The 24282-nt window shown below is 40.3% G+C and overlaps 1 protein-coding gene across 4 annotated transcripts in view; it reads left to right on the plus strand.

Annotated features, from left to right (window-relative positions):
• RRAS2 (RAS related 2) overlaps positions 1-24282 on the plus strand; it is a 95791-nt gene that overhangs the window by 17079 nt on the left and 54430 nt on the right. Inside the window, exon 1 of one of the 4 annotated variants that reach the window (XM_027979367.2) lies at positions 497-909. The exons of 1 other annotated variant lie outside the window; for it this stretch is intronic. In XM_027979367.2, the coding sequence (XP_027835168.1) occupies positions 802-909 (108 nt within the window). In that variant the 5' untranslated portion in view covers positions 497-801. Of the gene's footprint in view, positions 1-496; positions 910-1357; positions 1414-1709; positions 8344-24282 lie in introns of those variants that run through there. 2 more of the 4 variants (XM_060399874.1, XM_060399873.1) reach the window with 2 other exon arrangements.

The following is a 24282-nucleotide window of genomic DNA, read 5'->3' on the forward strand; positions in this document are numbered from 1 at the left end:
CAATCACTGTGATTCAGTCTCTGTGACATTCCTCACACCGCAAGCATATCACACATACAATTATTGTGACAGCTCTCATCTTCAATCACTGTCATGTACTGTTTTCCATACAGTCATGGTCACCATCTGCACTCTTAAAACAGGATATTTATCCTCCTACAAACTGAGTTAAGATGACAACGATTCTATTTTTCACACACGCCTTCACATACTGTATTTTTCATCCACACAATCCTTGACAATTCCTGACATATACATTTATGCTCACACACTGTCTGTCTTCTTCCAGCTCCCACACTTTCACACACACACTCCTCACTCGCACAGGCACACGCGTACACACCCCGCTCAGTCCAGGAACTGGAGGGGCACACCGAAGGGGTCTGAGCCCTGCAAGCTCAGCGCCGGAATCTCAGTCCGGGCCCGCGCTGCCCCGCCCCGCCCCGCCCCACCCCCTCATGCATATGCAGCATCTCGGCCCAGCGGCCCGGCCCCCAGACGGCCATTTGTAGCGGCGCTGGAGGCTGCGTTCGGCAGGCGCTGCGAAGTCGTGTGGAGGAGCGCGCCCCCCGGCCGCCGCAGCTCCTCGCCGTTGCGGTCCCCTAGCTTCTCCGCGCTTCGGGCGGGACCCGACCAGCCCAGGCGCCGCGGTGCCGTCCTGACCAGCCCTCCAGCAGCTCCCGGCGCTCGGGACCCCCGCCCGGCCGCTCGCCCGCAGCCCGCCGGCCGCACACGTCCCCGGAGCCGGGCCTAAGGCGGGCGGCGGCTCGGCGTGGCCGGGCTGGGCTCGGCGGCGTCCCCATGGCCGCGGCCGGCTGGCGGGACGGCTCCGGCCAGGAGAAGTACCGGCTAGTGGTGGTCGGCGGAGGCGGCGTGGGCAAATCGGCGCTCACCATCCAGTTCATCCAGGTACCTGGAGCGGGCCTGCCCAGGGCGCCGGGGCGGCGGCGGCGGGCGGGGGCTCCCGCTACCTGTGGCGGGGCGGCCGCAGGGACCCCGCCCCGGAGGCGCCGCGCAGGCCGGGCTTGGGGGGCGCGGGTCGGCTCTGCCCTCCTGTTCTGCGGTCTGGGCGTCCAGCTCTTGCCTGCCGGGGCGCCCAGCTCGGCGTCCCGGGAGTCGGGCTTCTCAGGAATGTGTCCGGGAGGGCGGAGTTGGCAGGGTGGGAAGCGCAGATCCACCTTATCGCTCCGGCCGCGGCCCGAGCTCTTAGGGAGAAGCAGCGCCGCCGCGCCGAGCTTCCTGCCGTGAGGCCGGGGCGCGGGGCGTAGGGCGTGGGGCTGGAGCCCCGCGCTCTGGGTTTCCAGCCGCCCGGGCCGCCTCCTGCACCATGGGTGCGATCGCGGTGGCAACTTGGCTCCGCGTGGTCTACCAGCTTCTCCGCGCACGCCGAGCCGGAGCTGCCCGCTTCAAGCGGTGTGTTTCTCTTTGTGTGTGTTTGTGCTTTTCTTTTAAGTAATCTCTTAGGTAATATGTCCGGGGGGGAGTGTGTGATAATACCCCAGGGAAATGGTGGCCTCGAGGAAGTTAAGAATGTTCTCTGATAGGGGTGAGACCATTTCCTAGGAATTCCTGGTGCCTTCCTGCCTCTCGCCGTGCCAAGGTGAAGTTTAGGGTGGGCCAGGCTAGGAGACGACCGACCGAGTCGTGCGTTCTGTGTCAGTTCAGCCACTGTCTTCCCCCACCCCCAGTCCTCTCTGGTAGCTGGAGGCGGAAAGTCGGGTTGTAAAGGAAAGGGAGGTCAAATTCTTGGTTCTTAGGATTTGCTTGTGGTAGGAGGTTTGAGTGATCTTTTTGGAGATTGTTAAAGAGAGAAGCTGCGGTATCTCTCTGCTTTTGTCAACCTAAAAGGTGTGGCTTATGCTGGGAGAGAATGAAGGTACAGCGTTGTAACAGGTAACAAAGATACATATCAAGAGTGTTGTTAAAATGCTTTGGTGAAATATACCTGTTTGAGCCATTTGCTTTCAGTTGGCATACTTGAATAGCGTATTTCGTTTCACTTAATGTATATAGTGACATTAAAATACAGAGTTCTGTAACATAAATGTGATTGTTACCTGTCCAGTTGACTAAATGAGCAATAATTGCTGTTATACCATTTCAGTGTATTAAAAAGTGCTGCTGAAACCTTTGTATCCAGGAAGAGATGTTTATGTAATGAGCATTTACAGTATACTCGTTAGTGGGTTAAAAAAAAATTCACACTGAGTAAGAGGTGAGATTGGCTTTAGTATAGGAGGCTGCAGAATCGGAGACGCTGTCATGTTATTTCTCATGGGGTCAGGAGAGGCTTTAAGTAACTGGCAAAGCAAAACAATTTATAGTTAACTTTTTTGGGGAGCTGTAGCTAGGGGGAGGTGGGAGGTTGGCTAGGAGAGAGAATAATCCTGGGTTCATGTATTAATAAGTAGCGTTACCTAAAAGATTTAAACCATAATATATCTTTAGCTTTTTTGATGGGGGTTGGGGAATCCATCTCTATTTGAATCTACGTTAATTTTTTTTTCCCATTTAATTTTTTAAAAAATTTTTATGTACGTTAATTATTAAGATATTGGAACTTTTTGTTTTTGGAAATAGTATTAGAAACTATTAAAATGACAGTGATTTCTGTTTGCTTAATGATTTTCTAAATTCATTTGTTAAAGAAGCACTTCCTTTATGAATAGTGATGTACCTAGTTACTCTGGATGATTTAAAAGAAGTAAAACAGGTGTGAGCTTTGAGTCATGCAGAGTTGAGTGCTAAATCTTGCTGTGTTGTTTATTTCTTGGGAGAACATTGCCAGTATATTATTTGGCTTCTCTGAACCTCAATTTTCTTTTCAGTAAAACAGGTCTAATCACACATTCTTCATAATCCTTTAAATTAAGGGACCATCCTTAGCTTTGTATCTAGTGTATACTATGTGCTCCGTTAATGATGGCTCTTATAAGCTTATGTGTACACTTCTGTTAACACATTTAAATGCAAAGGGAGTTCTGAATTGAGGAAAAGTCTGTTTGGGAAGGATTGATAAAAGGACTGTGTAGGCGTGATGGTGGAAAGAGAGGGCATGAGGCGGGGCAGTCATATGCTAGTTTGGAGAGAAGAGGTGTAGGCAAGGAGGGGAGGGGGATTGGCCCCTTACTTGGGACCAGTGGAAGGGAGGAACGTGGGCTCTGACTTTGAGAAGGCTTTCTGGAGAGGTAGAAGAAGCCAGACCTGGATGGAGTCTCAGCTCTACCACTTGCTGCCTGTGTAATCTTAGGCAAATTACTTAACCTCTGGGTACCGTAGTTTTTTCCGACTGTAAGTTGGGGAAATACAAAGTACACTTACAGTTCTGAAAATTAACATCTGTCCAGGGCCTGGAACAATGTCTGGTGCATAGTAAGGGTACAAACATTATCATTATTACTATGTTAATCTTAGCTTATGGAGCCAAGGTGACTATCATCTATACTTAATAGAACTGCTATTTATTGTCCAGCTCCTGGGAAATTAAAATTCATTGTTATGATGGTCTCGCATTAGTAATGGGAGGAGAGGAGTCTGCAGAAAGATAATAATCTTAACGGGCGGAAATCAGTCCTCTTTGTAGGTGATCAGGATGACACAAATCAGTTTTATTTATTTTATAAGACTCTTGAGATACAGCACTGTTTTTTACAGTGTTCAGTATGTATTTTTCTATTATGTAATCTTGAGTAGAAGAAATATAATGAAAAAAATTGGGAGTGGAGAACTTAAATCCCAACTTTCTTTAAATTGTTGCCTTTTATATATAAACGGGGCTTCTCTGGTGGCTCAGACGGTAAAGTGTCTGTCTGCAGTGCAGGAGACCTGGGTTCGATCCCTGGGTTGGGAAGATCCCCTGGAGAAGGAAATGGCAGTCCACTCCAGTACTCTTGCCTGGAGAATCTCATGGACGGAGGAGCCTGGTAGGCTACAGTCCATGGGGTCAGAGAGAGTTGCACATGACTGAGTGACTTCACTTTCTTTCTGTGCATATAAAGAGCTACAAAATTAGGAAATTAAGGCAATAATTACTTGATTGAGATGGCTTTTCCTGTTTAAAAATAAATGCAACACATCATGAAACATCCATGACTGATAATATAAAATATTATTAAGAGTAAATGTGTGTACATGAACTCCTTGTTTCTGTTCATAGTTTTCTGAAAGTGCTGTTGGTAAATAGAAGCCCTCGATGATGAGTGGACTCTCTAGTTAGAAAATGATTTTAACACTGTACAGAGTGAAATGGAGAAGAGAGTTGGCTCTCTGGGTTCTAGGTCTCCCTCCTCAGGTGACTCTGGAGAGTCTTTGAGTCTTCTGTAATCTCTTCGGGGCTTTATTTTCTTCTCCATAAAATGTTGGGCTTGGGTGAACAAATCGCCTCCTCACTCCTGTGTGATTGATATTTAGGTAATGAATGCTGATCCCATTTTGAGTTGGGAAAACTTGATCATTTGGGAGTTGATTTTCAGAAATAATGGAGTAACCATTGTGGTTTCTGGCAACTCTGAGAAAAGACCATACATGTTTTACACAAAGAGAGGAATTTCCCAGCCTCTGTTCTTCATTTAGCATCCTTAACTTGTTATTCACAGTTTGTCAGATTTTGAGTTGTGTAGGGGTAGCTGACTTCTCAGGTATCAAGTTTTAGTCAGTCTTACAACCTGTTAGCCTGGACTTGACTCAGATGTTGCTTTTTACGTAATTTATCTTTTGTGCAATCCCCTTCCATTGCTGTTTCCTGGGACAGAGATCTTAGAAGCGATTTCAAGGCACATGCATTTGTGTTAAAGTTAATTGATCTTGGTAAGTTTAGATTCCTGAATTGCTTTTTGTTGCTACATCTTGAACACATGCCCTGCAATTAGAAATCACTTAAAGTAACTTTTATCTAAGAATTTGAAATTATACTGTGGATGGCATATGCAGACTTGATGGACATGAATGTGAGTAAGCTCTCGGAGTTGGTGATGGACAGAGAAGCCTGGCGTGCTGCTGTCCATGGGTTTGCAGAATTGGACACGACTGAGTGACTGAATTGAACTGTGGACTTGTCTTTTAGTGTGAAAATTGCTATTCTACATTTTCAGAGTAGTTTACAAATGAATTCTTAGCATTGAAAAATAAGGTACCCCTCCTAGTGGTGTTTTACATACTGGAGATTTCCTCATTTTGTTAGGATGAAATGGTTCTGTTGGCAGTTCTAGGTACACATGCTAGGCACTCAAGAAAGAACACCTTCTTTTAGAGAATGACCGCTTTTGTTAGAGGAGAAATTCTAACCCAGAGAGTCTTAAAACTCATTATTTTTATTTATTTCTGACCTCTGTGTGTGTGTATGTGCACACGTGCAGATGTGCGCAAGCCTGTGTCTTGTCTTGGAATGGGAAGTTGAAGGAGTTTAGTGGGGATACTTCTGTTGAATAGGTTAAGAATTCTGCTTTCCCTTGGTATAGTACCATTCGAAGGCAAAATGATGACAGACAGCTGCCTACTGGAATGGGATTTTTAATTCATCTGTATTACTGAAATGTTAAGGGTCTTTCCTAAGCTTTTAAATTAGCCTGTTTAATTCAGTGAGGAAAATAAATTGGTAAAGTGAGGAAGGAGAGCAGAAAGACTTTCTTGAAGCTGTTATTATTTGAAAATTTTTTAAGATTTCTTTTTCAAATTGATCTCATAAAAGAAACAGATTTTGTGATGCTACAGGAACTTGTTAATTCATGTCTTTTTTTTTTTTTTTTCCTTTTGCTAAGGAAAAATAGAAGTTTCTTAGGGTATTTGTTTCTTGTTGAAAAGTGATAATGAGTAAAAGACTTTGACTCTACTTGTAAACAACATAGGGTTAATTGTCATTGAATCTTCCTGAATGACCTTGATCTTGAATTAATTTGGCTAGAGCCAAACCCATTCTTGGGTTGAGATCGGAACTTCAAGTAATGTCCTTGGTAGGCTTTTGATTTACTTCTATTTCTCAAATGAAAATGTCTCTCAGGCCTTTATGAAAAAGACAAAAGTGTGTATACATTTACTCACATATTGTCTGTGTAGTTCTGAAAGAAGCAAAGAAATATGACTAAAATTGTGCTGCTGGAGTTATTTGTAAATTACATTTTAGTTTCAGCATTTTGTAAAAGCAATATGATTGTTTGTTGGTTATGTAACATTAAATAGTTTAATCAAAATATATTTACAGAATTTGTAAATGTTCAGTACTGGATGTATGGATATACATGCCAACATGATAGCTGATGTTGCTTTTTAAAAAAACTTTTACCCAGTTTTCCCAAATGCTACCATTTTACCACATTTGTTTTATTCCCCCCAAATAAACAGTTTTTTCCTGAATCATCTGAGTGTAGGTTGAAGACAATGCCCCTTTATTTTTAAATGCTTCCTTGTGTATTTCCTAAATGCAAGGGCACTTGCTTATAAACATAGTGTATAACCTAAATCAGAAATTAATATTGATATATTATTAATGTAATATGCAGAACTTAGATTTTGCCAGTTGTCCAAATAGTGCCCTTTATAACAAAAGAAGAATCTCAGATTACGCAGTACATTTTGTTTCCGTGTCTTTAATTTGGAACGGTCCTTCATCTTTATTTTTAAAATGCTTGTTTGGCTGCGTCTGGTGATGGTTGCAGCATGTATTGATCTCTGTTGCGTCACGCAGGGTCTTTTGTTGCAGCGCAGGTTCTCTAATTGTCTTGAGGGCTCCGGAGCGTGAGGGCTCAGTAGTTGGGATGTGTAGGCTTAGTTGCTACATGGCAGGTGAAGTCTTAGTTCCCGGACCAGGGATTGAACCCGTGTCCCGTTGCATTGCAAGGCAGATTCTTAACCACTGGACCACCAAGGAAGTCCCAAGTCTTTGTGTTTTATGACATGGACATTTTTGAATACAAGTTAGTTATGTATAGAGTGCCTTCGGTTTGAATTTGTTTCTTCATGGTTTCTTCATTCATTTTGGGCGCAGGAATAGCAGAAGTGTGTTCTCAGTGCATTATATCAGGGGATATAATCAATATTCAGTTGATTTGACTGGATTCTGTAGTTGATTTAACAGCATAGGTGTTTACCTTTTGACTCAGTGCTCCCAAATCAACAAATTTACCCTGGAAGTGTACTTCCAGTAGTATTAAAATATAAGTGCATGGGGCCACAGCATTGTTTGTAATTTAAAAAATTAGAAGCAGCCTACAGGATAGAGAGGGGTTGAATAGAATATGGTACATTCACCCAGTAGAACATTCTGCAGCTATAAAAAGAACTGATGGGAAATGTGTTCCAGGATAAATTGTTCAGTGAAAAATACAAAGTACAAAGGTATTTACTGTATTTGTGATATATTACTTTTAGTGTAGGAAAGAAGAGGAAATAAAATAACAAACGTATTTACTGATTGGGGCAAAAAAGCACAGAAATGGGTAAATCAGAGGTTAAAGAGATGACTGGTGAGCTCTGTGTGTGGGTAGGGATGAGGGGAAAGGGACTGAGGGCCTATTCTGAGGATCCTTTTCTGATTCATGGAACCATGTTCAAGGTTTCACACACTCAGTATATAAACAGCAAACACCAATAAAATCAAAGGTGGAATACTAACAAAACAAATAAACTGAACCTTATTTCAAATGACTGACATAACCACACTGAAGGAGGAAAAGAAAAAAAACAGTAATGTAACTTTTGAACCCAGCGTTTGGACTGTGTCCTCAGGATAAAGACGAACTCTAAACAAAACACTGAACTCTGGATAACAGGCCTTTTTTTCCCCCATCTTCCTCACAGCAGCATAGGGTTTGCAATTCTGAAACAATTTTCTATCCTAGGATTAAGCAGATAAGTAAACGTGTTGTGGAAAATGGGAGCCAAATTCCTTACAGCTGAAGAAGGGAGTTGTAAGCGTGGAAAGGGTGAAGGCTAGGAAGCACTCGATGCCAAGTTGGAATTGAGGACACTGGCATACAATTGTTAGGGGAAGCACACTGACTGAAACCGCCCACCCTGACCAGACACCGTAATAACCATTTGCGTGCGTTATTTTATGACAGGAGGTCCTGGTAAGGAACAGGAAACTAACAAGGCACCACCAGCCAGAAGAGTTCAGGAAAGGTCAAAAGGAGACGCCACGTGTCCGACCACCTCCCAGAATCCTAGCTGGCATCCATCTTGGCTGAGCAGTGTGTGCACCACCAGGAAGGACTCTGAGTCGGTGACTGGCTAAAGAAAACCCAGAGGCTAATCCCATCACAGTAAAGCCCAAGCCGCCGTGAACCGAAAGCTGTGAACTGCACGGCAGAGCAGTTCTCCTGGGTTCCCTTACCCTCCTGCTCTACCCAGGTGCCCCTTCCCAGTAACGTCTCTTGCTTTGTCAGCACGTGTCTCCTTGGACAGTTCATTTCCAAGTGTTAGACAAGAGCCCACTTTTGGGCCCTGGAAGTGGTCCCCCATCTTAGAACTCATAGTTTAAAAAGTATATACTAAGATATAGACATAAGTGTGTGTGGCTCCTCATACATACATCTATACATCTTTTTTCCAGCTATGTCTGCTGAGAATGCATAGACCCCCTGTTAGCAGTGAGAACACCTAATGCCAGATCTTGGGTGCTAAGTACCATTCTTTACTAAAAGGAACCTTGGAGAAATGACTGATCCCTGGGCTGGGGCAGGGAGAAGTAGAAGATGAACTTGGAGCATCTTTACCAGGAAGTAAGAGGTGCTCAGTGTCAACTACAAATTGTCTCTTGCCAAGAGCATTGCCAGTGACTGAACAGCAAGGGCATTTGCCATCTGCCTCTATGGAGATTGAACCCTGTGCTCCTGCCACTGTTGACCTTCAGCAGCCCCTGAGGGAGTTCAGACGGAATGCAGTACTCTGTGTCCAGCGAATCCCGTGGGACAAGTCTTTAGATAGTTGGATACTTTGAGGAACTGATTTTGTGATCCCAGTCCTTGTATCTCCTCATATCTAGAAAAGCACTAAATCCCTTCATTGATGACATCAGATCCTTGTGACTAGCAGAAAACCTTTTGTAAAATGAGTCCTTAATGGTATTGAACTCCTGCTTCACCCAAACCTTGTATCTTGGCCTTCCCCCACTGCCTCTTTGGAGGCGTGTCTCAGAGCTATCTGAGGAGCCGCCTTCTGGGTGGCAGTTCTCATTTTGCCCTAAATGAAACTTGACCTGCAGCTCTGAAGTTGTGCACCCTTTTTGGTCGACATCAGAAAACAAAATGATGGTGGCATGTCAAAGAGACAGAGGCAGCCTGGAAGAAGGCCCACTGGCTAACACTGGGATAAGCTTCCCAGGTGGTGCTAATGGTAAAGAACTTGCCTGCCAGTGCAGGAGATGTAAGAAACCTGGGTTTGATCCCTGGAGATCCCTTGGAGGAGGGCAGGGCCACCTGCTTCCTTGCCTGGAGAATCCCATGGACAGGGGAGCCTGGCAGGCTGTGACCCATGGGGTCACAAAGAGTCAGACATGACTGAAGTGACATGCAACTCTGGGATAGTCTCATCATCAAAATAATGATAGTAATTGATTATTGCCCATAAATAAAAAATCCAAGAATCCATAGGGATAAATAAATTAAGGAGGAAGGGAAGTTCTTCCTTAGATTTGATGAGTAAACATGGAAGAAATAGTGGAATTAGAAAATCAACATTTGGCAGTCAAACAGCTGATTTAAGTAAGAATCATGCTGCTGCTAAGTCATGTCAGTTGTGTCCGACTCTGTGCGACCCCATAGATGGCAGCCCACCAGGCTCCCTCATCCCTGGGATTCTCTAGGCAAGAACACTGGAGTGGGTTGCCATTTCCTTCTCCAATGCATGACAGTGAAAAGTGAAAGTGAAGTCACTCAGTAAGAATCATAAATGGATTTAAAAGTAGTGGGTAAAAGTTTGAGAGTAGCTGGATATTAACATAGTCGTAAAGTGTCTGCCCATAGTGAGTGAGTGAGTGAAGTTGCTCAGTCGTGTCCGACTCTTTGCGACCCCGTGGACTGTAGCTTACCAGGCTCCTCCGTTCGTAGGGTTCTCCAGGCAAGAATACTGAAGTGGGTTGCCATTTCCTTCTTCAGGGGATCTTCCTGACCCGGGGAATCGAACCCAGGTCTACAGCATTGCAGGCAGATGCTTTACCCTCTTAGCCACATAAGGTATTGTTAATTATCAAGGAGAAGATAATAGCCACATGGAAGAAACCTGGCTGATGCTTTGACCGAAGTGATCCAAGTTAACATTTTGACATTGCTTTAGGTAAAGATAATCAGCAGAGTTTTATTCAGTTATGCTAGTGAGATCTGGTCTTCACAGTTACCTTAGCTAGGCTCTGATTGAAAATAAGCCTGAAGGAACCACCTTGAGGCAAAAAGGGAACCAACTTTCTCTCTAAGGAGAAAATTTTTGCTTAATTTTATAGACAGATGCCCTTTGAGGAAAACGTTGATAGTTAAGCCAGTTCAGATTTTGGCCACGATTTTAGCATGATATCCTTTGCACTAATCTTGCCTTTTGCTATGTAGATTTTCCTCCCTTGTGTTGTGTGGTAGATTTGAAAAATTCTTTCTCTCTCCCTCTTTTTTTTTTTTTTTTACTACTTGGATTTACCTTAAAATTATTCATATTCTTAAACATTCTATTAGAATAGTTGCCTTTTCTAGTTGTAGAAAATGAGGAATTTAGCAGTTTTGTTTGCTGTTTTCACTCACCCTTTTCATAAATTTCAGTTCAGTCGCTCATTCGTGTCCGACTCTTTGTGACCCCATGAACCACAGCACGCCAGGCCTCCCTGTCCATCACCAACTCCAGGAGGTTACCCAAACCCACGTCCATTGTGTCGGTGATACCATCCAACCATCTCATCTGTCGTTCCCTTCTCCTCCTGCCCTCAATCTTTCTCAGCATCAGGGTCTTTTCCAATGAGTCAACTCTTCATATGAGGTGGCCAAAGTATTGGAGTTTCAGCTTCAGCATCAGTCCTTCCAATGAACACCCAGGACTGATCTCCTTTAGGATGGGCTGGTTGGATCTCCTGTCCTTAAAGTAACTAAAAGTGTGTGTGACTGCACTGTTTTAAGAGATTGTTTTTTGTCTTTTGCATTTGATTTTGTTATTATAATTGTAATAGTAAATATTGTTGTTCAGTTGCTCAGTCGTGTCCAACTCTTTGTGACCCCATAGACTGCAGCCTGCCAGTCTTCTCTCTCCTTCACCATCTTCTGGAGTTTGCTCAAATTTATGTCCATTGAGTCAGTGATGCCATCCAACCATCCTGCCCTCTCCTTTCTCATTAGGAACATTTCTTACCATTCTAACTAATTTCAGTCCTAACAAGCAATCCTCATGAACAGCTGGTTTTTATTTTGAATTGTTATTTAGAGAACACTTTCAAGTACTTTTAAAATTTAAAGATTAACCTTACGTTAATTTTTAAGATTCAGTTTTAATATTAAAATTTTACTTTTGCATGATAAATAATGAGTATAAAATTATTGGGTCCTAAGATTTTTGTATTGAAACAGTTGGAGGTACTGCTTTACTTATCTTTCATGTCTTTGCTTTTATCTCACTAGCCTCAAGTTTCTATTCTGCAGGAGTAACTTGTTTTCTGTTTGTATGGTTGTAGCCTTCTTTTATCATTGGAAATGGAAACATTTGTCAGGATATGACTGGAAGTATTTCTCTGTTCACTATTTTTCCCTGAGAAATGATGAAACATTCTCAGGTCTGGGAAGGTTTTCTTCTTCATTTTTGAAGTCATTTTCTCAGTTATCTTCTGAAATACGTATTTGTGCATTGATTCTTTGAAATAATTGTTTCATATATTCTTAAGTTAATCAATGAAAAGGCTAAGATAGTCTGTCTCCATTCAAGAATTTGTCACATTTGCCTTCTGTATCACTGAAATTTCTGGATGTCAGATTGAAGTACTCTCTTAAACAGATATAATACCCTTGATGCTACTGCTAAGTCGCTTCAGTCGTGTCCAACTTTGCGACCCCATAGACGGCAGCCCACCAGGCTCCCCTGTCCCTGGGATTTTCCAAGCAAGAACCCTGGAGTGGGTTGCCATTTCCTTCTCCAATGCATGAAAGTAAAAAGTGAAAGTGAAGTCACTCAGTCGTGTCCGACTCTTAGCAACCCCATGGACTGCAGCCTACCAGACTCCTCCGTCCATGGGATTTTCCAGGCAAGAGTTCTGGAGTGGGGTGCCATTGCCTTCTCCGAATACCCTTGATATTTCAGTCTAATAGTAATCAGTAGTGATGTTCTTTTGTCTTAAGGCCGCAAAACTGGTATTTTTAAAGCTTGGTACTGCTTAAAGAAAAATTTCTTGACAGGGAAGGGTTTTTTCTTGAGTGGCAGAATGTGTTTTTTAAATTTATCCTCTTATGATGAGTTGACCTTAGTCATTCTTGGTGTTGGAAGTAAAGAACTGGCTTTGATCTCTTTGCTGTTCAAGGGACTCTCAAGAGTCTTCTCCAGACTCTTCAGACTCTGCAGTCTTCTCCAGACCACAATTCAAAAGCATCAGTTCTTAGTGCTCAGCCTTCTTTGTGGTCCAACTTTCACATCTATACATGACTACTGGAAAAACAGTAGCTTTGACTATATATACCTTTGTTGGCAAAGTAATGTCTGCTTTTTAATACACTATTTAGGTTTGTTGTAGCTGTCATTTTTTTCATTTTCACTTCATTTCGTTTCTTTTTTTTTTTTTGGAGAATTAGGGATGGTTAAGAGGATAGTTTTCAAGTTTATTAATACTTAAAATTTAACCTTTCTGCATTGCGGCAAGTAGAAGAAGCTTTGAAAGATAGTCAGGGGAGTGTGTGTGTCTGTGTGTGAAGCTGTAAAATGCGTATCAAGGCAAAGGTGTTTTTGTTGTAGGTACAGAAATCAGTATGGCCTAGACTCAAAAGCTGCAGTGCTTGCTTCAGTGTGTGTATGTGTGTGTTGGGGGCGGGGGGCGGCAGCATGTGTGTATGTAACCTGCAATATGCTTATTTTATGTGTATTGTGTATAGATTTTTCCCCACTATTTCATACATAAACTTCTTTTATGCTTTCTCCTTTCTTATTTATTGGCTGTGCTGGGTCTTTGTTGCTGCATGAAGGCTTTCTCTAGCTGTGCCAAGTGGGTGCTACGTGTGGTGCACAGACTTCTCATTGTGGTGGCTTCTCTAGCTGCAGGGCGCAGGCTCGAGGCTCACCGGCTTCAGTGGTTGTTGCGTGCACAGGTTCTAGAGTGCAGGCTCAGTAGTTGTGGCACATGAGCTTAATTGCCCCGTGGCATGTGGAATCTTCCTGGACCAGGGATCAAACCTGTGTCTCCTGCATTGGCAGTCAGATTTTTAACCACTGGACTACCAGGGAAGTCCTCCTTTCTTTAAAAAATGAGAATAATTGCTCTTTATCTCTTACAGTACTGCTTTAAGTAACTTCTCTGCTATAATTTATGTTTTTAAATGTATTAAAGGATTCCTCGTAAGAGGTTTTCTAGAATGTTTCTTACATTACCATCATCATAAAGTCTGTAGTATCCTTAATGACTTTTGAAAAGGCATTCTAAGACTGATTTTGCATTGTTTGTTTAAAATGAAATGTTGTGCTCTTTATGAATTCTTAGATAATTTTAATTTCAGTTTAGATATCCCCTTAATTTTGATGTGATTTAAATCTGGGGAAGGATTGAGTGGCTCTCTTTCTAAATTCCTAGCTTTGTTGGGCTATGATCAAAGAATGTGACCTGTAAATTCCCTGTTTTGGAACATTAAGAAGTTTTAATAGACAAACATGCCGTTGATTTTTGTAAATATTCCAAGAACAAGAGAGAAGAATATTTGTAGCTTATAAGGTACAAGGTTTTACATAAATCTGTTCTAGAATTTGTTGATTGTATTATTCAAATCTTCTATAGACTTTTTTCTTCAGCATTCTGTAAAACTCTGAAATATGTTGATTAAATTTCCCATGAGGATTATGTTTTAATTTTTTCCTTGCATTTCTAATTTTGCTTTATTTTGATATCATTATTTGGTATATAAAGTGTTAATAATGATTACATCTTTCTTATAAGTAAATAGTATCAGTCTTGTGCCAAGTTTTACTTTGAATGTCTACCTGTAGTATTAATGTTGCCATTTTGGATTTTTGTTTGTATGCATTTATTTCATTTATATTTGCTCTTTTTTTGGTGGCCATTTTATAGTTGTTGTTCAGTTTCTAAGTCATGTCTAACTCTTTGTGAGCCCAAGGACTGCAGCATGCCAGGATTCTCTGCCCTTCATTCTCTCCTGGAGTTTGCTCAGATTCATGTCCAGTGAGTTGATTATCCTGTCTGGTACTAGTACTAGTTTGTTTGCCTCAGTCGTGTCCAGCTCTTTGTGACCCCATGGACTGTAGCCCACCAGTCTCCTCCCTCCATGGGATTCTCCAGGCAAGAATATTGGAGTGGATTGCCATTTCCTTCTCGAGGGGATGTTCCCGACCCAGGGATCGAACCCTGGTCCCCTGCATTGCAAAGAGACGCTTTAACCTCTGAGCCATCAGGGAAGTCCTGATTATCCTATCTAATCATCTAATGGTGGCTCAGTGGTAACGAATCCACTTGCAGTGCAGGAAAATGGGTTCAATTCCTGGGTTGGGAAGATCCTTAAAAAAGGAAATGGCAGCCCACTCAAATATTCTTGCCTAGAGAATCCTGTGGACAGAGGAGCCTGGCTGGCCACAGTCCCTGGGGTTGCAAAGAGTCTGACGTGACCAAAGCGACTTCGCATATCTAATCCACTGCCACCTCCCTTCTCCTTTTGCCTTCAATCTTTCCCAGCATCTTTTGCTTTCACTCTTTTCCAGTGAGTTGACTCTTTGCATCAGGCGGCCAAAACATTGGAGCTTCAGCTTCAGCATCAGTCCTACCAGTGAATGTTCAGAGTTGATTTCCTTTAGGATTGACTGGTTTGATCTCTTTGCATTCCAAAAGCATTTGTAAATAATATGTAATGTGATCCTTAAATCAAACCTGAGAGTCCTTGTCTCTTAGTGAAGTTCACCCCATTCACATTTATTGTATGATATGATTACATTATCTGTGAAATAATCTAGGTAAATTTGTTTTGATCCTTATTCTTTTTATATTCTTTGCTTTTAACCTTTGTTTTTGCAGGCTTAATTTTGTTTCTGTTGCTTTATTTCCCCTGCATTGAGAGTGAAAAATCAGGGATCATTTTTAAATGTAGAGGTTGTTTCTGAGAAACTTGTTCCTTGTGATTGTCTTCATCATAGTCATTAGTAATCTGTGAGATTAAACACCACAGCTGCCAACTTTTTCTTTTTTAAAAAGATGCCGTCAACCTGGAAAAATTCTTACTGCTTATCTGAGGACAGACAGTTTGACATAAAGAATCCTTGCCAGTTAAGACATTTCTTCAGATCTTGGTTTAGCCACTATCTGGCTGTTGGATAAGATAACCATTCTGTGTCTGATTCATTTTGGCATTATTCTTTTCAGCTCTATGAACACTGGAATGTTCACAAGTAAAACAAGTGTTTTAGTAGAGAAATTTTATAAGTTTGGAATTTTTGCTTGAATGTCTGCCCCTGGTTGTATTTGTACATCTTATTCTTCATATTAGAGTGTCATAGACCAGGAATAACTTCGTTACATAGAAGTAAGCATATGTATGTGTGTGTTTAGTCGCTCAATTGTGTCTCTTTGCAACCCCATGGACTGTAGCCCACCAGGCACCTCTGTCCTTGGGGATTCTCCAGGCAAGACTACTGGACTGGGTTGCCACGCCCTCCTCCAGGGGATCTTCCCAGTCCAAGGATCAAATCCGGTTCTCCCTCATTGCAGGCGGATTCTTTACTGTCTGAGCCACTAGGGAAGCCCAAGCATATAGCAGAATATTTATTAGTATTTATTAGTTTCTAATATTGGGTCTTAAACAGGATATAATAAATTGTTGGAAAAAGGAAGTATTAGGAAAGATGAGTTGTATTTATTATGGTTTTGTAACCACTGGTCACTAAAGAGGCTGCAGAAATACACTGTTTTCGGTTTTGGGTGTCAAAGTTTCTCTGAAATTAAAAGACTGCATGTGACGTATACACATTTGAGCTTTAGAATTTTAGTAGTTGGTCCATAGCATTGTGTTTTATTGAGAATGATCTTTGTCTCGAAGATTTCCTATTTTAATTTCTCTCTGGAAATTCTGACTCTGGAAGTGTAAAACAACTTGGAAGTAAGATCTTAAAGATTTATTACTTTTGTCTTGTTTCCTGGTGAGTTTTCTCTTAATGCTTTGGTTAAATGATACATGTGGTTGAGATTACAAGAGTCAGCAATTTGTTAGCTGAGAGGGAAAGAACAGTAAGCAAGGAGCTGAGTCAAACTGCAAAGGAAGATTTATGATACATATAACATTTAAGTTTCAAAAATCTTGTGGAGAAGATATGTAAGTATTTGTGATTTTGTCTCTTTTGCTTCTTCTGAAGTTAGGTCAATTAAATAAAGTAGGGAAATTCACCTTATCCATGTATATGCTTGTTCACAAGCATGCACAGGTGTATATCTTAAACTGAGAAAGGAGTGAATTTAGTTTAGAGAAAGGTTCATTGTTGGAATAAAAAAAAGAAGGTAAAATTTAAAACAAAGGTATAGGTCTGTTATAATTTAATGACTTGAGTAATAATAGTAACTTGAGTACTGCATGAATTATTTTCAGATATTGCTGTGGTCCATGCCAACAACTTGGTTTAAATTAGCTTCTTTTTAATTGTTATGTTACTTAAAGTTAAAAATTCTTATAACTATTGCAGTGTTTTATGGTAAAAGCAACTTCCATTCAGTTGAAAGTTAAGAATGGAGTAGAAACTGGTGAGCTTGCATGTTAATAATTTATACGTCATCAAATGTTGGGTCTTGGGATTATTTCCTTACCATTATGAAGGTTCTATGATCATAATTTTAGCAGTTAATAAAATAGTATGGAAAAGCTTGTCTTCTGTTATAATGTTAGAATGTGGTTCTCAACTTTTAGTTTTACATGTTAAAGACACAGACTGCTGTTTTGTTTATTTTTTTCTCCTTGCAAATTATGTATTTAGTTAATTTCCTTATAGCAGATAGTTTCAGGAAGAAGCTATTGGCTGAGCTGATTAGTCAAATAAAGTTGTCTGACATGGGTTACTTTAGTTTGCGGTTTTAGATGAACAGTACGTGGTACACAGCTGTTGCTCCAACAGCTTTGTTCCAGCTGTCTTACTGGCCTGTCACAAAATACCCCACATTCCTTTTTTTTAAAAAAATGAAACCCCTTGTAATATTCTATACTTTTTTACTCCATTAAAATGGATTCTACTAATTAATTACTTCAATAACTTTACTTTTATGTGTATCAATAGCTATTTATTTAGAATGATGCTAAAATAGATTGAGTGACAGATTTAAACTTATTTGTAATTTTTTGTTGTGAATTAAAATTGGAGTTGTAAAATATTTATGCAAGTTGTGTTAAACATTGAAAACATCACCAAACTTAAAAATGTCCCCCAAAAAGTAGTTGTATTTGGATGATGAAATGGGCATCTTTTCTGATTTTTTTCTAACCCTTGTTTCTATTATTAAGCTTCAATAGAATTAGATGAAAAGCTGTGATTTTGTGTTTATGAAGTTTGTATAGAACCTGTATTGTATATATTATATAGAACCTATAAATACAGGTAGACTATTTTTTTGGATCAGATGGTTGCACTTCATTTTTACTATCTCACTTAGGGTATCTGAATTATGATACTAAGAGTTTCAAGTTTTTGTTTTTTAGTAAGGAGCCAGGACCTGTAACGAGCGTTTTGAATCATAATGACTAATATATATTGAACATTTTCTATGTTAGATACCATGCTTAAAAGTTTTACAGGCATTGTTTTAGTATTTACAGTTTATTGTTTCTTTTTTGCAGATATGGAAACTGAGGCTCAGAAGTTAATTAAATTGCTCAAGATCCCACAATAATGACTGAGATGGGACTTGAAGCCATATTTTCTTGGTTACAGAGAACTGAACGGGGCTTCCCTGGTTGCTCAGCAGTAAGGAATCTGCCTGCCAGTGCAGGAAATGTTGGTTTGATTCCTGGGTGGGGAAGATCCCCAGGAGAAGGAAATGGCAATCCACTCCAGTATTCTTGCCTGGGAAATTCCATGGACAGAGGAGCCTGGCAGGCTGTAGTGCTTGGGGTCACAAATGAGTTGGATATGACTTAGTGAATAGATAAGAATTCAGTTCAGTTCAGTCGCTCAGTGGTGTCCAACTCTTTGCGACCCCATGAACCGCAGCACGCCAGGCCTCCCTGTCTATTACCAACTCCCGGAATTTACCCACTGATTCATGTCCATTGAGTTGGTGATGCCATCCAACCATCTCTGTCTCCTCTGTCATCCCCTTCTCCTCCTGCCCTCAGTCTTTCCCAGCATCAGGGTCTTTTCCAATGAGTCAGCTCTTTGCATCAGGTGGCCAAAGTATTGGAGTTTCAGCTTCAGCATCAGTCCTTCCAATGAATATTCAGGACTGATTTCCTTTGGACTGGTTGGATCTCCTTGCAGTCCAAGGGACTCTCATGGGTCTTCTCCAACACCACATTTCAAAAGCATCAATTCTTTGGTGCTCAGCTTTCTTTATAGTCCAACTCTCACATCCATACATGACTACTGGAAAAACCATAGCTTTGTCTAGACTGCCCTTTGTTGACAAAGTAATGTCTCTGCTCTTTACTATGCTTTCTAGGTTGGTCATAACTTTCCTTCCAAGGAGTAAGCATCTTTTAATTTCATGGCTGCAATCGCCATTTGCAGTGATTTTGGAGCCCAAGAAAATAAAGTCTGCCACTGTTTCCACTGTTTCCCCATCTATTTGCCATGAAGTGATGGGACTGGATGCCATGATCTTCGTTTTCTGAATGTTGAGCTTTAAGCCAGCTTTTTCACTCTCCTCTGTCCCCTGTCACATGGCTCAAATATAACATTTTATTCAATGAGTTGCCTTAATAATGAAGTCTATAAGTATTTTTCTGAGTAGGGTCATGAAGTGTTTTCTGTTCAGTTGAACTTGGGAGACCTGGGGTTGAACAGGGAGTGGGGTGTTGTTTGCAGTGTCGGTTCGCCTCCCGTTTTGCTCTCTCCTGTCTGCCTGTCAACGGGTTCCCGTTACTGCCACGCGTGCTCTTCTGGTTACTGCTCTCCCCTCACTCGGCATCCCCCGACACCTGCCCAGCGCCTGTTTGGAATTCCTGCTCTCACACGTCTGATCGCACTTAGTTGCAATCTGTGTGAAGTGTGCATTCATAACTCTTGCTGTACCCTTTACCAAGTAGGCCTTTTTAACCTAATTCTTAGTCATCTTTCTAGATGTGACTCAGGGTTCATCCCAGCTGTTCCTGAGGAAATATCCAGCTTGGAGAGGTACTCCTCCCTTATGCTTCCATAGTATCCTGTGCATTTTTTCCCCTGAAGCTGTTGAGTGTAAATCGTGGAAGTAATGCCACATTAATGTCTGTTTCCTAAAGAACAAAAAAGAGAGTCTTTTATGTAACCTTAGTATAGTTATCGAAATCAGGATATAATAGTATTGTCTAACTTACATTATTGAAACTTCACCAGCAGTTCCAATAATGTCCTTTATAAATGCAAGAAAGATCCAATCCAGGATCCAATCCAGGATTGCATGTGTTGCATTTTTCATGTCTTAACATTTACTTGTAAAATATCCTACAGTTGGTGTCTCAGATGGTAAAGAGTCTGCCTGCAATGCGGGAGACCCGAGTACTATCCCTGGGTAGGGAAGATCTCCTGGAGAAGGAAATGGCAACCTACTCCAGTATTCTTGCCTGGGAAATCCCATGGACAGAGGGGCCTGGTAGGCTATAGTCCACACAGTCGCAGAGAGTCGGAGACGACTGAGCGACTTCACTTTCACTTACTTTTAGGTTGTCTGTTGTTTCCTTATCATCAGAATCAAATTGCGTAGTTTTGGCATAAATACCATAAAAGAAAGGTGTTTCTTCAGTCCGTCATATTTAGGAGGCAACATTACCCATAACCGTTGATGTGAAATCTGATTCCTTAGTTAATTGTTGAAAAATTACTGCTGTTCCCTTTGTAATTAATATCTTATAATGGGTAGAGATCCTGAGGCCAGGTTAATACTAGTTATTTTTGAGCTTTTGGGGTTGTGTCTCTTTGTCTTTCTTGAATGCACCTTTCTCCTTTCCTTATTTTTTTCTTACTAAGCTTGCTGTCTTCAATTTGTGTTTTGTGACAAGAGTGTTTTTTTAATCCCTTCAAAGAACGCTTGTACTCATATTTTCTTTAGGGCCAAAAAGCCTCAGTTCTTTAGAAGGATCTACACTTTCTTCATGTTGATTTTTTTCATCTATAAAACGAAGTGACTGAAACAAATTACATCTGAGATCCTTTGAGATTGTAAAATACATGAGTTTTGAAGTTTTAAAAAGTTAGATTGTTATATCTTATTTGACCTTTTCCACCCTAAGGTTTCTAAAAAATTGTTTTCCTGCTTCTTCCTGTTTAACATAAAAATGTCTTATTGCTTTGGATTGGCCGTGATGTTTTTCACACCTCAGTAATGTCTCTTCCCAAACTGAAAGACAAAGTGGTATTCTTTTTTTGGTGGCTTGAGGGTGGAAGTGGGGGACTCATTCCCATAACAGTCAAGAATTAAATTTGTCATCCCTTGGAGTTTTCTGAATTACTTCATACAAAAGAGAAGAAGAAGAAGGAAAAAAAACACAATTGAGTACAATGGGGTTTATTACTTTTAAAAACATGACTTATGTATAATTCCTTTTGGAGGGTTTTACAGTTTCTAGTTATTATATCATGATTTCTAAAGAAATGAGAATCTTTATTCACTGAAATTTAGAACAAATTATTTAGTTGTAGAAGTTATTGTGCTATAAACAGACTGAGTCAGGTGTTAGTCTAATATTTTTCCTACTTAAAAAGTACTTAAAAATTGAACTGTCTTGTGAATTATTAAAATAATTGGCTATACTTTAATTTTTAAAAATAATTCTTAATTTTTTATTAATCATAACTAGCATTTATCTTTTGTGATGTTTTACATTTGTATAACTTTTTAGTTTTTGGAGAACTTTTATGTATTGGCTTGTCCAGAAAGTTCGTTGGGTAGGAAAAACCTGAACAAACTTTTTGGTCAACCCAGTACATGATTTCCTCTTATAGTAGCATCTACCCTTTATGATTGCAAGGCGATATGACATTGCCACGGTCATCATTATTTCCATGGAGGAAAATAAAGGAATAGGAGGCTTAGGAAGAAGTGATTTGCTTAAGGTTCTGTATAGCAGGGAAACAGTGAAGCTGGGATTTAAGTTGGTTTTCCTGACTCCTAAAATATAGTGGTATTTCTACAGAACTAGGAATATTAAATTGGAACAAAGATGCCAGCACTTACTAGAGGAAACTAAAAAGAGTGATCATACTCCTTTAGTAAATGGAATTCCATTCTGTGATTGTTACCAGTATGAATCTGATGATGGCGCTGATAAAAGCTAGTGTGGGGCTGGAGACTTGTATTCAAACCCTCTGTCGAACATGTAGCTTCAGAAGACTGAGGTATCTATGTTAACAAGTATCACTGTATATAAAAATGTCAAACACCAAATTTAGGTATTGATTCCTTTTGGGGGGGGGCATGGAATGTGACTATGGAGGTATGTATAAGAGTCTACAGTCATACTGCTAATGTTTTATTTCCTAAGTTGGGAGGTAAGTATACATAGTCTTAATGTTTTTCTTTATAGTATTTTCTGAGATATTGTATAGTTACTTAAAAACAAGAATGTGCTCTAAATTGACTTAAGTATGTACTCAGATGGAAACTTTGAACCTTTCATTTGGTGTTGTAGGTATCATGACTTGGTTGACAAGACAAGTGTGTTCTTTAGGGGTTTTCCTTCAGGGCGGGAAACTCTTTTTTCTGCCTGTCTATTCAAACAACAGATAAAACTTTGCGATTCTAATTATGTTAAAAAGTTGATAATTGAGATTGTGAGCAAAACTGTTTTGTGTGAATGTGTATGTGTTGTGATTTGCTTTTAAAATTACTATACCCAGTTGCTGAAGATTTCTCCAAAGCATAGTATCTGATTTCATCTTGGTGGTTACAGGAACTGATGATTCATTTTGCCTTAAATTTCCTGTATGAAGAACTGATACCTTTAACTTTTCCCAGAATAAAATTCTTAAGCTATTAGTAGATACAAAAATATGAAGGCTCACATAATGTGGTTTTAGGTAGCTGTGAGTAAGGATTAAAAGAAAATCTAGAGTATTATCTAGATTTTAGAGTATTATGCTAGATCTGTGATGTGTGCTTTTCTGCTAACATTTTTTGCTTAGGAAATTTACTGATTTATAAAATGGGTAATTCCTGAACTATTTTCATCAAAAACTGATACTTTGGGGGAGTAGGAATATTTATTTTAAAAATGTGCTTCCCATTTGGCCTTGTGAATGAAAAGGAGTCATATTTTCAAGTTTGGATGATTATAGGATTAGAAAAAATGCTGTTGATGGCTGTTCATATGAAAGCGTTGCCTTTATTTTTGGGTACTTCTGCTTTTTGGAGAGGTAAGAGAGGAAAGGAATTCTGTGTTCTTCAATGTAAAAGTATGTACACTTAGATGTTGATAATTCCCTCAATAAAGAAATTGGTTGATAATGTGATGATTAGGGGCATCTTTAGATTTATAGATTATAATATGTGCTTAAGAGGAAGTGGGTGTGGTAGAGTGGGTAAGAATTGGGAGGCTGGGGAAGGTGAAATAAATGCTCTTGTTCTGGAGTTTAGAGATTTGAATTGAATGATCTCCTTTTGGGAGTGTTACCTACGAATTAACTCATGATGTAAGTTGGAGGGTCTTTTGGTGATTTTGGATGAATTCTGAATGTCATGTAAGAACTGGACTCTTATTGATTTTTGGAAACTTGAAAAAGTGTTTTGCTCCTAGCGTGGTTTAATTTTACCGGTTTTCTGGTGTCTTCTCATAAGAAGAGCCGTTCTTACCATTCTAGAGGCAAGTGGAAGCTGTGGTCCATTAGACTTTTGTAATAGAATTTGGAAGATGTTCTACATGCAAGGATTCTTTTACCCTTTTTTTTGGGTACAAAGGACTTTTAGGATTATGGCGATGCCTCTGCACTCCTCAGAATACTGTTTTCTTGAATGTATACTACATAGGTTTATAAAAGAAACTGATTGCCTTGAAATATAATTATCAAAATTAAAAACAAATCTTTTTAATGCATGTTGAGTGTAAATGCTTTTCTTATTTATAAAGCTGTTACGTGAAATATCTGTGATTTCTATTGAAGAAAGTCACAGATACTGCTACTGTGGTTTATTGAGGGAAGTGCTAAATTTCTGGTTAGAGATTAGTGAAAAAATGTTTCTCCTGTGTTTTTAAACTTTTAATCCCAGGAACCTCTTTTTAATGCAAAATGAACAAATAAATAAAAAAAGCAGTTGGAACCAGATGACTGTGGAATTGAGTCTCATTCTCCGCTTACTAGTATCTGTATTTTACTAAGTAAAATATCTTGCTAGTATTTTCTCAACTTTGAGCCTTTGTTTCCTCATCAATATAATGGAGATGGTAATAGTACTTGTGGGAAGACCTACAGAATTAAACAGTACTTCTACAAGTACTGTTCCCTTTTTCATCTACTGCACAGTGACTAGTATTGTCATTCTGCCAGTTCGAGTGAAGTGTAAAAACCTTTATGTCCCTTTACTCTCCCCTGTTTCAGTTCAGTTCAGTCACTCAGTCGTGTCCGACTCTTTGCGACCCCATGGACTGCAGCCCGCGAGGCCTCCCTGTCCATCACCAACTCCCGGAGCTGACTCAAACTCCTGTCCATTGAGTTGGTGATGCCATCCAGCCATCTCATCCTCTGTTGTCCCCTTCTCCTCCTGCCTTCAATCTTTTCCAGTGTCAGGGTCTTTTCAAATAAGTCAGTTCGTGCATCAGGTGGCCAAAGTATTGGAGTTTCAGCTTCAGCATCAGTCCTTCCAGTAAATATTCAGGACTGACTTCCTTTAGGATGGACTGGTTGGATCTCCTTGCAGTCCAAGGGACTCTCAAAAGTCTTCTCCAACACCACAGTTCAAAAGCATCAATTCTTCAGTGCTCAGCTTTCTTTATAGTCCAACTCTCACATCCACACATGAGT

Source organism: Ovis aries, chromosome 15, assembly GCF_016772045.2.
Source record: "Ovis aries strain OAR_USU_Benz2616 breed Rambouillet chromosome 15, ARS-UI_Ramb_v3.0, whole genome shotgun sequence".
Classification (NCBI taxonomy): Eukaryota; Metazoa; Chordata; class Mammalia; order Artiodactyla; family Bovidae; genus Ovis; species Ovis aries.